Consider the following 12,740-nt stretch of genomic DNA (forward strand, 5'->3'; position numbering starts at 1 on the left):
TCCAACCTGATAAACAGTGCTGCGACAGTTTATCTCATTTTCTAATTACCTTAAATTATGTAGATACAATCAGCAGTTTCTAACATAACAAGAGTATAAGAGGAGGATGGAGAGGAAACAGCCTGAGAAGGAAATGCTGTTGGTTAGTGGTCCTGTCCGATACCCAGCTGTCACATGAGACACAAGTGCTCCAAGGCACTGCTCAGAGTCAGCAAGAACAAGTCATTGATCCTTTGCAACAGAGATGATTAGATAAACTTCTGCTACTCAAAACACTCCCAAAACGCATTTCATGAAAGAAGCAAGGTCAAAAAAAGTCTACTCATAAGACTAAGCCTAATTTACCAAGAATTAATATCGCTTCATAAATAAATACCTAGGTGAAGACACCAGGTATTATTTTTCCAGGCCTCTTTCTAACGGATTCTTAAGATGAAGAGAAATCAAATGCCTTTCTGAAGTCTTACTTTGAATTGGTGAAACAAATCACACAGAGTCCAACAGAGACATAAAATAAGTGGGAAAATGAGAGCAAGTTGACAAGGTTGGGTTTTCGTCCCTAAAGAAAGTATGTTTTACAGCCTGGTTGGTTTTTTTTGTCCTTAAAAAAATTATACCTTACAGACATTCGGCATAAACTGGTCTGAATTTAAAAACAATCAGAAGAAGAAACAATCCAGAAAATACATGGACTTGCAAGCCATCTTAGAAAGAAAAATCCTTTGCTAGCAGTTTTTACACTCGCTAAGCGAGAAAATCATAGGTCTGCTTAGGAACTTTTCCTCAACGTCATCTGAGCCAAAATTTAAGTAGGATTTTTTGAGATAATGCTTTTAAGATGTCACAGGCAAGATAGAGTAAATGACTACCTGCAGTGGATCTGAATATTGGGGTTTGTTTAAGAACCAAAAGATGACAGCTTTTGCAACTACTCAATTGTCTTTCATACCGTCCATCCGCACCTTCCATCCCTGCAGGGAGGTGGCTGCTGGCCCGGGACGCTCAGGCAGAAAGTCGGGTCTGTCCCTGCTGTGTGGCTGCTCATCGTTACCTGCCTCAGGCATCACCAGACAGTGTCCCTGCTGCATCTCCTAGCTTCCATGTCCTCACAGCTCCCTGATCTCCAGGATCTCCCACACTTCCAGGATCTTTTCTCCAGCCAGGAACTTCACCTTCTTCTGTTTGGGTCCCCTTCTTTTTTCCAAGACCACTTCTTTCTGACACCCCTTATTTTTTGGCAAGCCAAGGCTCACTTTTCCACCAATCTAAACAGTTTCTGTGCAGAAGCACAAGGTGAGCAGCCTCCAGTCGGTGGTTCTGTCTCATGTCTCTTCAGTAAGTGGAGGACTCCAGCCTGACTGTACTGGAGACAGTCAGACTCCACCGATTACAGGGAGCAAGCAGCAGGCTTCTGCTTGAGACCTTGACCGTTCAAATTTGGATGCTAACCCCCACACATACACCCAACTACCTGCTACGTGTAAGTATTCATGACTGAAGCTATTTTTTTTGCCTACAAGGGTATTTAATATTAGCCTGATTCTACCTCCAGTGAAGACTATTTTACTTGTTTGAATAATTTTCAGTAGTAGAATTTTCCAAGGGCTGATACTTTTTGTGCATAAATGTATTTTTCTGAAGTGGTTCAACTAATTCATTACAGTTGTTTGCCCACTGGATTCAATTATTCATGTGTGAATAAAACTTCTCCAAAAATGCTGTTAGCATGAAGAGCTCCAGAAGTATTTCTTGTGCTGATTAAAGGTTCTGTCTGTACTACAATCCTCACGCTCCTTAACAGAAGTAAAGAGCTAAATGCGTTTTCAAGCTTTGCTGGAACTATTGGAGGGAGCCATGGAACAAAAGAAATATATGGCACTTTTTGTTGGCTCTTGCTCTGCATTAGTATTATGGATTATAACAATTTTTATGTAACCAATTTCTTTTACTTAACTACATTAATAAGCTACCTGGTCAAGGAACTAGAAACTAGGATACAGCACAACGGCCACATCAATTGTTATTTGTTCAAACCACAGGCAAAAATTAATCAGTAAGCATATGTGCTTAATTTTAGGAATGTTTGAGTGAATCCTTTTTCAGCCAAACTTTTTAACATAGATGCGCATATTTTGCTGAATAAAAATAAACTTCAACATGTTAACTATATAGTTAAGTAGGTTGCACAGCTATGGCCCAAAGATATTACTTGGCTTGTTCAATGGTTACAAGACTAACTGCTTGGTGAGAGCCTGGGGACTCTGGGAAAATACTTTATCTGTTGCATCCATTACCAAATGCACGTCAGTGAAAAAGAAGGTGGAAGTTGTACAACTGATCACACAGATCTCCTATAAGAAATTAAAAGTTCAAAGTGTGATTTAAAATATTATCTTCATAATTCCCCTCTTCTAGTACCCCCCCTTAATTCACATTTTGAAGGCAGAACAGCACCACAAAGAACAAGAGACCATCTCTCCAGAAGTCTTTCATCAGGCTGGTAAACCTGAAAGACCTGAAATACAGTTTTTGCACCATTTTATCAGTTTACAAAAATGTACCAGAAAGAAAGTAGATCGTTAGAAAGATTATTTCACTGATAAAATTTTACATAGCTTACTATATATCTAAGACAGTGGTACCTGTCTAAGAAAGTGGTAAAACAACCCCTGGCCGTTTGTGACCCGGAATTTTCCACGGGTTATGTAATTGGGCAACGCTTGCCATATATTGCTAACAACAGCAGAAGATGCATCCCTGACACAAAATCGAGACCTCTTAAAAGTATGCACAGTTAAAATCTTAAAGTCATTGCATTTTAGGTATTATTAGACGCGAAACTGGACGCACTCACACAATTTACACCGTAACTGTGCTGCTGAACAACGAGACATTGGTAGCTACAAGGTGACTGACTTGAGTGAGAAGACAACTGGTGTGCTTGATAGGCCAAAGTACCGTACGTTGCCAGAACAGCAGAGACCCACTATCCTGCGATTTGCTATCAAGGTCTAGTAAAACCAGCCAAAGTGGTCTGCTGATTCAATCACGACAGTTCTGTTACTCTAGAAGTCAGATAAGCTTTTAAAGAGACCGTACGTGACTACCAGCAGCCCCGTCCGCCTTTTCACGGCCCTTTCTCTGCAGGTAACCCAGGATGTAACAGGAGACGTGCAGGGCCATCTGCCTCCCGCTGCAAAGCTGCAGAAGCCCGACCCAGCCCTACTGCAGGCCGCGCAAGCGCAAGGGCATCTGCTCGGCTATTTCCCAGTTAAACTCGGTCATTACTCATTCAGGCTGCTTTGAGAGAAGAGGAACCTAATCCTTCATCTGCAGCTACGCTGGGACCCTGATAACGAGAACCTGTGGAAGGTGTATTGCCCCAGTGAGGGCTCGGCTCACCGTGGGTTTTAAGATGAGGTCCCGTGCGCGTGCAAAGCATTTTCCTCAAGGAAAACACTCCTGGAATGTCAGAGTTCTGTGCTTATTTTGCCTCTTACGTGAAAAGAAAAGCTGAAGACAGATTGTTACTTTAGGACTGCGTACCAGATCTCTTTGAGAGTTGCCCTGATTTATTAACCTGTAACTCCGGGGTAAGGCAACTGGATACTCATATCTGATGCCAACGGGAGCTGAGCTTCTGATTTCCTTAGGCTCTTCTGAAACCCCCGAGTGCATTTCTCAACTAATTGAAAGCAGATTCTCTTTAACTGCAATTCAGAGAGATTTCTTTTGGCTCTGTACAAATATTCTTCTGAGCTTCATCTTATGACTATATATAAAAATATACTGTTATATTATGATAAGATTAAAAAAAAAGTCCAAATGCATGCAGAAGAGAGAGTGATAAAATTAAAAGTGAGGAATCACGTTTGAAACACTGGCTTACAAAGAAGTGGCATCGAAGTTTAATGTAGGTATGTTACAGGAGTTAAGATTTATTTCAGTATAAGACCACCAATCCTATAAGGAATTGTAGCATCTCTGATGAAGATAATAAACACAACCATTAAATATAACAATCTGTGTGGTAGATGTGCTTCTTTTGTCCACGTTTATTTTCATTGTTACTCAAAACCCCAATTAGAAGAGGCTTCAAAGCTAAACTATTTATAAACTAAATAGTTTGTCAAGAGCTGTTTTGTTATGACATATGAACAGTTTAGCTCATGAGGCACAGACAACGTATAAACATTTAATTTCTGCACCATCCAAAAGCCCAAACTACATATTCTTACACTGACTAAGAACAAAACATCTTCTTGGCCAAGACTCTCTGGTTTGCCAACAACATTCTCTTTTCTACCAGTTTTCCATATTCCTTTGTCAACATTCAAAAAGTTACCTTTTAAATAAATTAATACACATAGGAACAGAAAAATGGATGTATTCACTCTTTCTTTACTAAAATGGTTGGTTTGTTTTTATTCAGTCTTTCAGTCTCTTAGCTCGAAACAAACCTTAAAAACTTCAGCACAACCACCACACACCTTCCTCTTTACAAAATCATTAGCACTTATGTTCAAAATGATTAAGGTGTTTCTGAGAGTCTGCTCACATTTAGAAAGGAAGGGTTTTTTTACTGCAACTAATAACTACCCAGAACTGCTGCTTTTTCCTCTCTGTTGTGCATTACAATTACCAAGCTCTAAAAGCACAGGTTCCACTCCCTAAATATGACCAACAGCAGCCTCACATAGTCAGTGGTATGTAGCAAACCCAAACGTTACAGCCTTTAATAACCCTAAGACTGCCGGGGAAAGAAAAAAGCTACAGATACCTACAAGAAGGCAAGTAAGCTGCATTACTGATGAATTACTTTTTCAAAATGGTCTTAGGGTGTAGAGAGTCCTCAGCACTGGTTGATGGCAAAGAGGCCTTATTGTATGTCCTTCAACTCACTTGGTTATGAAGAATGAAAACAGGTAATTCTCTCTAATATGTACAACCTTCAATAACATTATGCTATTTGACTTTCTGTACCCATAATTCTCCCCCTTCCAAGAGGTGGTGGGTACTTTGGGATAATACCCACTATCAATGTGGAAGTCTTTCCAAATTTTTCCTTATTTAAATGGCAGGTGAGAGGGACGAAGTCATGCTCACGACACTACCAGTGAGTCTCCATAGTGATTTGTTTTCCAACAGGTTTGCTCACTTGGGGTTTTTTTTTTTAATAAGTAAGCTAGGACTTATAATCTTCAAACACCACAATCATCACAGAAATCAATAAAGGCAATCAAATTTTTAAAATTTAACCCAAAGCATAACTGTTGAGGATAGCTATTTCAGTGAAAAAAAGTAAAATTTATAGTAATATACTTTTGCCAACACAGAAGAGTCATTAAAACTGTGGCAGCACAGTTTTTGATGCTGGCACTTCTGCCAACAAACTATCAGGAAAATAAAGCTATCCATCACCACTTGCTGGCCTCAGAACATTACTTCTTTTCCTTGTTGTACCCTCAAAGGGTATAGGATTAGTTTTTCAATTAAATTACCTGTCCCAACGATCTCCAGTCTAGGCTGGCACTTCCAATGTACACGTGTTGTTTATCAACAATCCAGAAAGATGACTGAAGCCGGCCTTCGTTATATGCCGACATGTTCATATACAACACTTCAGCACCTAGAGATTTAAGGACGAAATAATAAATAGCACTGTTTAAAATAACATTGATTACGTTATTAAAAAAAAAACAAAACAACTTCACATTTCAGGGCCTCAGCTACCAAAACTAGTGAGGGACATAATTAAACATACCATTAATTTTTAAAATCAGTGATAAACAGTGTTACCGCCCCACTATTTAAGATGTTAATTAACATATATTCCAGAAAAGCAGGTATAGGGAACATTCCCATGCATTATACTGTTTACTTAGTTTATTCCATTTCAGAACCAAATAATTGCTATTTTTTTGAGCACTGTATATTCCTAAAAACAGGAATTTCTATTCTGTAACTGAAACCTGCTACATATTATACATATTGTACATATTATAATAATGACCTCCAAAATACGAACCCAATTACAACCCCTTCCCGAAAAGCTGACTCTGCTCCTTTGCCCTGCGCAGTGGTTTGAGCAGGTAGCCTACGGTGGGCTGTCGCATGGAGCAGACCCTGACAAGAGGAACACGGGGGGACAATTAAGGAGTGAGAAAGAAAGCAAAGGCCTAAAGCGTGCTGAAACTGCTCTTAATCCTGCTAATCCGTGACATTCAACCCACCACTTTGAACTGCACCGTTTTAATAAGGATTATAGGCCATGGAAATCAAAGGAGCTACTTGTCGGGTAAAAGCACATTTGGCTCCATCACAGGAGTAGGAATGTCTGAACTGGCCCCATCAGTATGTTTACAGGACTAAATCCAGAATATATTGAATATTAGGTGAGTTTAGGGGATTTCCCACATCATTATTGTTCTTTCAGTGCTCCAGTGTTTGTAAAATTAAGTGGTTAATCTGGTAATTTAAAGTAACCCGCTCATCTTCACATTTTAGTCACGACAACAACTGGGGAAGAGAACTGACAGCAAACAGCAGCCTGGAGGGCAGTAACGGTAGCAGCCATCTCCATTCATGGGATCTTCAGTACCATGAACTGCAGTAATGGTTGGATATGAGTTACAACTTCAAAAGAGTTCCAGGTTACCTACAGAACTAAAATATATTTCTTTTCATCTAACTTCCTATTTCTGATCTTCTAAGACACATTTGACTCGCAATTTTAAGCAACAGCTACCAGCACTAAATGTTTCCTTTTTATGATAAAAACTGTAGCTGTCACTTGAGTGAATGATTCTAGAAGTTCAAACATCAAAAAAAGAAGAAAAATCAGGTAAGGTGACACCTTTCATGAAGCACCAGACATGCAACATAGGATTTTGACGCAGTGACAGAATTTGGTTTGTTGTGCAATTACATTTGCTGCAACTCAATTACTTGTCCAATTTTTTCTAAGTATCACCCATCCACATTCATCTATGCTTAGAAACAAAGGTATTTTCCAATATTCCTTGGAACGTGTTGCTGCTGACTTTCAATCCATGCATTAATCAGCAGAACTGTGCTAATTAATGAGATAATGTCTGTGAAATGGAAAAGAAATCAGAAAACACTCTAGCAAGTGTTAAATGGTTTAAAATAGTTTTCTGATGAATAAATAAAACAAATGCAACCCCTCCTACTAGCTAAGAAAAACACTTCTGTAAGGCACTAAACCTCTAGCTGGTTATCTGAAAACTGTGCATAAAATCAAATTTAACATAGCAGTTTGCCTTGATCATATTTTCTTTCCATACATCCATCCAATCTGCAACATTAAATAGCAGTATGAATTTAACACCAAGAACACACCTACATCACATAGATTATAACTGAAAAGTTAGGATTTTTGTATAGGAAAGGTAGAACAGTCAGAAGCAACAAGGAGCTTCCTTCTCATAACTGAGAGCCTAAAATAAGCACAGTTTAAAAACATTTTTGAAAAATACAATGCCGAAAAAAAATGCTAATTGACAAAGGTTATGACAGGAGACTATTTAATCAGTAATACTAACATTAAAAATAGCAGACATCATCAGTAACCTGACACAAAATTCAAAAGTTGTAAGACACCAGGGTTTGTGGGCAGTTCAGACATGGGCATAAGCAGTGGGATGGGACTCCCTCTCTAAAATATAATCTAGGTTTCAATTCCCAAAATACTGAATATAGCAGTACAGCAGATACTGCTATCACACACACCATTAAAATCAAAACCTGGAACACAATTTCTTTTCCTTCTAGAAAAAGCCTACTTATAAGGCTGAGGAAACAGTATCACCAAGTTAATTTAAAAAAAGTCATGTGTTGCAAGCAGCGGCTGCTGTGCAGCCTATTAATGAGCCCTTAACTTTTGATGAAAGGAAACATGCATCAGTATTGATAACTGCCTCTGGTCTAGAAGTGCTTCAGATGTTTTGTTAAAATAGGCTTATCAGGCCTTTAATACAATCCATCATCCCTAGTGTGGTCCAAGTCCCATGAGGAAATTAAATTGGACTGATCAATATGTGAAGCCATAGCAGAGCTCTTTATCATGCTGCAGTCTCAGTTACAGAAAGCCGTGGGTCTACTGAGTTCAACCAGAAGGCACAATTTGTAGGCTTGATTGCTAATATAGATGTCAGACTCTTAAAAAATGAATCTAACAATTTTATTCCACTCAAGATTAAACTGCAGGTTGAGATCTTAGAGAAAAACAGCGCTGTCACTTAAAACTCAGGCAGATTTGCCTGTCCCATAAAATTGTGCATTCTGAAGGTTGGGCCAGATTGCCCTCTTCCCACAGGAAAAAAAGACCACGCTCTAAGTAACAGACATTTTGCCGAGTACTTTTTCTTCTAGGTGGGATGGATTTGCACTCTGTATAAGTGCAAATGATGCAGTCTGGAATGCACAGAGGGGACCCTACCCTTGAGAGCCTGGACCTTCTCCATGTGATGGGAACACAGCCCCTGGGAGGTGCCAGGCTGCCACTTAGCCGCTTGCTTTGGCTCATAATGGAGGAAGAAAACAGAAGACATTAGTAGTATTGCAAAAAACTGACTTTTCATTCATTTCCAAGAGAAATCCAATTCCCAAAGTAATCCCAAAGAAGGATGGCACAAGCCAGTGCTATTTACCACTTCTAGCCTTGCAACAGCCTGTTCGGTCTAGCTGCCTGCTCTCCACTAACAATGTCATGAAGGCGCCAGGGCAAGCTTGACTTCAAGAAATAGGAGCTTAAGGCTGGGACTTTTTCCACATATTTGAGTCAAAACACTAAGCTGTTAGCAGGAGACTTTAATTAAGAGTGCATCACGTATACACTTTGTCATAAAAACTCTCCGTCACTGAAAAGCGCATCTTGGTGCACCTGTGTTGCAGCATATGCTAGCTGTGGATTTTACTGCTGCTCAAGCAAGGTCACCAGGCGGCTACACAAACTCTTCTCCATGGGAGGCTGCAGGAGGCTGGGGCTCCCAGGGCTGCCCCTCGGCCTCCACATCCAGGTTTACGCAAAAGTCTGGAGAGTGTGCACCAGGAGGCTTTGGATCCAAAGCCTGCGAGCAGCCTAGGATATTACCAGGTTGTGCTGGTCCAGAGGCAACATCACTGAGCTAAACCACCTCTCTGGTGGATAATGTAAATCATTTTTGTAAATAAGACCCAGAAAGAGCAACTGTTTGGGCTGCTATTATCACAGCTGCTTTGAAAGCAAGCGTGCAAATTCTGCCTGCAACAGTTTTCAACAGCACCAGTTACAGGCTAAAGTCACTCTGGAGTTAGCAAACATAACGCCCAAGAAACAGAAGCTGCATTTGCTTGTACCGCGGCTAAAATCGGCCTTCTGTCTACACAACTTTCTTACTTTCACTGTGGTGTTTTTAAAACCAGAGAGAAGGAAAAATGGGAAAAGAGAAGGAAAAAAATTTTGGGAAAACAGTGTAGGCTGCAGTGGAATGGCGATGGAGGGGGAAGCACGCTGGGGCAGGGGAGCTACGCAGAGCTGCTGGTAGGATGGGTGAGTGGGGAGGTTGTAGAGGGGTCGCAAAGGAGAAGGGACTGCAGGATACAAGGAAGCTCGAGTAATGAAATGAGTTTCGCCAGTGAAAGCAGCACTGCTTACAGCTCTCCCATATATTTGCAGTCCAAACGTGACAAAAGCTCCTGCACCACATCCAATCCACTGTGCATCCACCAGCCACCGTTCCCCTCGTCACCACCAAGCTGGCCACAGGAGGAACAGCTGCCCTCCTTTGCTTACCCCGTATTCTTGCTCTCCTCACTCTCCCCATCACTATGTTCATACCCTTTGCTCACAGTGCTGTTTTTTTCCCCTCTCCTAACTCTGTGTATTCCCAAGCACATACTCCAAGTAACGAGAGCTTTAAAAAGGAGGCTGAGAATGTGAGCGGTGGCTTCTTTGTTTCACCCCACTGCTGACAGTCACTTGGCACACAGAGACACCTGTTTTGATCCTGACCTTTTGGAGTGTGGCCTCAAGCCAGAGTCAAGAGCAGACTCAACTAGCCCATACGGTGAACCCTGGAGCTGACAAGCGCAGGCGCGCTGGAGCACAGCGGGTGCTCGAGCAGCCTGCACGGCACCTTGCACGGCCCCGCTGGGAGGCTACCACGCGGGTGGGAGGCAGCACGTGCGGCGCTCGCCGTTGTGCCACAGACCTGCCGTACTCTTTCAGCTAAGCTGAGCTTTCAGATCACTATCGATGCAGTCAATCATCACGTGCTAACTCAGAAAGATCAAGAAAGGATCCTTTATTACCCCTAGGTCCCAAACTTACCTTTTAAAATACAATTTGCTCACTAGGATACGGATGTGTACACTTATGAATGTCTCCTTCCCTACATTTTGCAATAGACACTTTCATTTTATTTGCTTTCAATTACAAGCCTTAGCACAAAGTACACTCATGAATAAAAATATTTTTTATTCCAGTGTATCAAAAATCCAGAGTTTTCCATACCCTGCTCACAAGTGGCGGAGTAGCTGTCTCATACTGGGCGGACACAAGTGACCCAAGCAGAGGATCATGTCCACAGGAATTTTCATGCTTTTTTCTTGACCATTGCAAAAAGTCTGGAGTCATTCCAGAAGCCCCATTAGTGTGACCTGCCAGCACTCAAGAGGAGACCAAGTACAAAAGCAGAGGAATACACAACTTGACAACAAAGTTATTTTGACTACATCTCTGAATGATTAAAAGACAAACTAGACTATTTACTATTTCTGTGCTCTTTATGGAATATTGGATTTGAAATGCAGTTTAAAAGTCTGCCTGGGCCCAGAAAGATTAATGATTCAGGCTTATTTTAGAGAGAGAACACTCAAGGACTTTTAGGGAAATCTCTGATGGTAATACACTCTTTGAAGCAACTGTTTTGTTTACATTGCCCTCTGCTCCTCACACACACTCCCCCCTCTCCTTTTTAAAAACTACCAGGACTGTATGGGATCCCCTCTGGGATTATGTGCTGTTCATCAGTCCAAATCCATAGTAATTAAAAAAAAAAAGTGTACAATAAAAACCTTGCTGCCTTTTTTTTAGCAGCTCCATATACAACTGCCACACAAACAGTGAAATCATAGGACAGAAATTACCTTCTAGTACAAACCCAAGCAATCCCCTGAAAGCCTTCTCAACACATCTGTTCACACCCCTTGGCCTGCCTTAAACTGTAGCACTCAAACTACTCGCATGACGAACTTAGCTTCTTTCTGAATGAAATTCCAACTCACTCCCACTGTTCAATCAGCCATAAATTACGTGCACATGCAGCTTCTCAGAACAAGACTGGCCCCAAAGTTAATACTGCCCGTAGTAGAATGAGGCTGTTTCTGACGGAGATACTTTCATGAAAAATCACTGTAACGCTTACTGCTTTATTTTACACCATCTGAGGTCACTGATACAGAGATCATTTTGAGGAAATCGCTGCACAGGAGAGGACTCTCTGTAGTTCCACGGGCCCGTCTGGTCTGCGTCTGGAGAGACACGGGTGCCTGCAGCAGCCACGGGGATTTGCAGCGGGTGGGCTCACACAGGGAAACCCCGCAGAAAACACTCTCTGCCCGCTGCGTGCCGCCACCGCTCGCCTCCGCCGGCAGGCTCCCCGCCGGCGGCCGTGCCCACGCCTGGAGGCTGGAGCCCGGAGGAAGGGCGGCTGTGGGAGAGCTTCCCTCAGCGGACGGGCTGCAGTCAAGGATCTCCCTGCGGCGTTGCGGGTGTGAGAAGAGAGGGCTCCGGCGCTGCCGGCTGACTTCCCAGCCCCCCTCCAGGCACCGAGCCAGCTTCTCGCCTGGTTCCCTGCCCTCCCCAGCAGACTGTAACAGACTGTGTCCTGCACGATCAGGGAGATCAAATACCCGCCACGCTTACTAGTGTGATTTGTTTGGGGTTTTTTTGCCCCCTTTGTTTTTCACTCATTCAGTGGTTTAAAATAGTTTGTGAGCCAACACAGCCCCAGAAACTGCTCTATCCACATAGCTGAGGAAGCAAAGAGCTGAGTGTGGGGACAGGAGAGAGCAGGAAGAAAAAGAAATATTGAGACATGAGCATACAAAATCCAGCTCTACATCTGAATAAGAAAGTGTCACAGAATTACAACTGCATAGTTAAAACAACAAAAAAAAGCCCCAGGAATAGCGGCATGAACAGATTTTATTTTCAGCACCCCTTCTCCTTCCCTCCACTACCTCCTCAGCTGTGCCCAAGTAGCTTATTCTGGGTCCAAGAAATGAACTGGATCAGAAAATGGATCCAGATTAAAAATAAATAGAAATAAAATTATTCTTTTAAAGGAACAATCCACTAGTCCAGCTCACCATGTGGCTGTAGACAATTGTTCCAGCACAACTGAAGGCACAGAGCAAGTGTGGGAACGAGTGGCTTGTGGCTGGGGGGGATCGGATTATGCCAGTGCTGCCACTTAAAGGTACACCCACGTAGCCACAGCCTCCATCCACTCAAAATCAGGCCTCTCAAGTTCAAGGTGGCAAGCCCTGGTACTTGTTTGCCTTTTATCTTGCGTAACCATTTGCCGTGTGCAAACAGAGCGGATAGGAGGGCGGTGCTGGCATTTGCTTGGGATGACATTTCCCACGCGCTTACGCAGGGGTCCGCAGTGACACCGAAGATCCAGAGAAGACCCGTCAGGGGATCCGTGTGTGTGCAGAGTTTGCTCGCTGGA

At 42.3% G+C, this 12,740-nt stretch overlaps 1 protein-coding gene across 2 annotated transcripts in view; it reads right to left on the reverse strand.

The window, feature by feature from the left end:
- Positions 1-12,740, reverse strand: part of PLD5 (phospholipase D family member 5) — a gene marked incomplete at its 5' end in the record, with an annotated part of 182,219 nt that overhangs the window by 30,821 nt on the left and 138,658 nt on the right. For both annotated transcript variants that reach the window (XM_081997126.1, XM_081997127.1), the window contains one exon: positions 5,502-5,629. In XM_081997126.1, the coding sequence (XP_081853252.1) occupies positions 5,502-5,629 (128 nt within the window). The remainder of the gene's footprint in view (positions 1-5,501; positions 5,630-12,740) is intronic.

The sequence above is a fragment of the Phaethon aethereus genome (assembly GCF_964289735.1).
Source record: "Phaethon aethereus genome assembly, chromosome: 3".
NCBI classification, from domain to species: Eukaryota; Metazoa; Chordata; class Aves; order Phaethontiformes; family Phaethontidae; genus Phaethon; species Phaethon aethereus.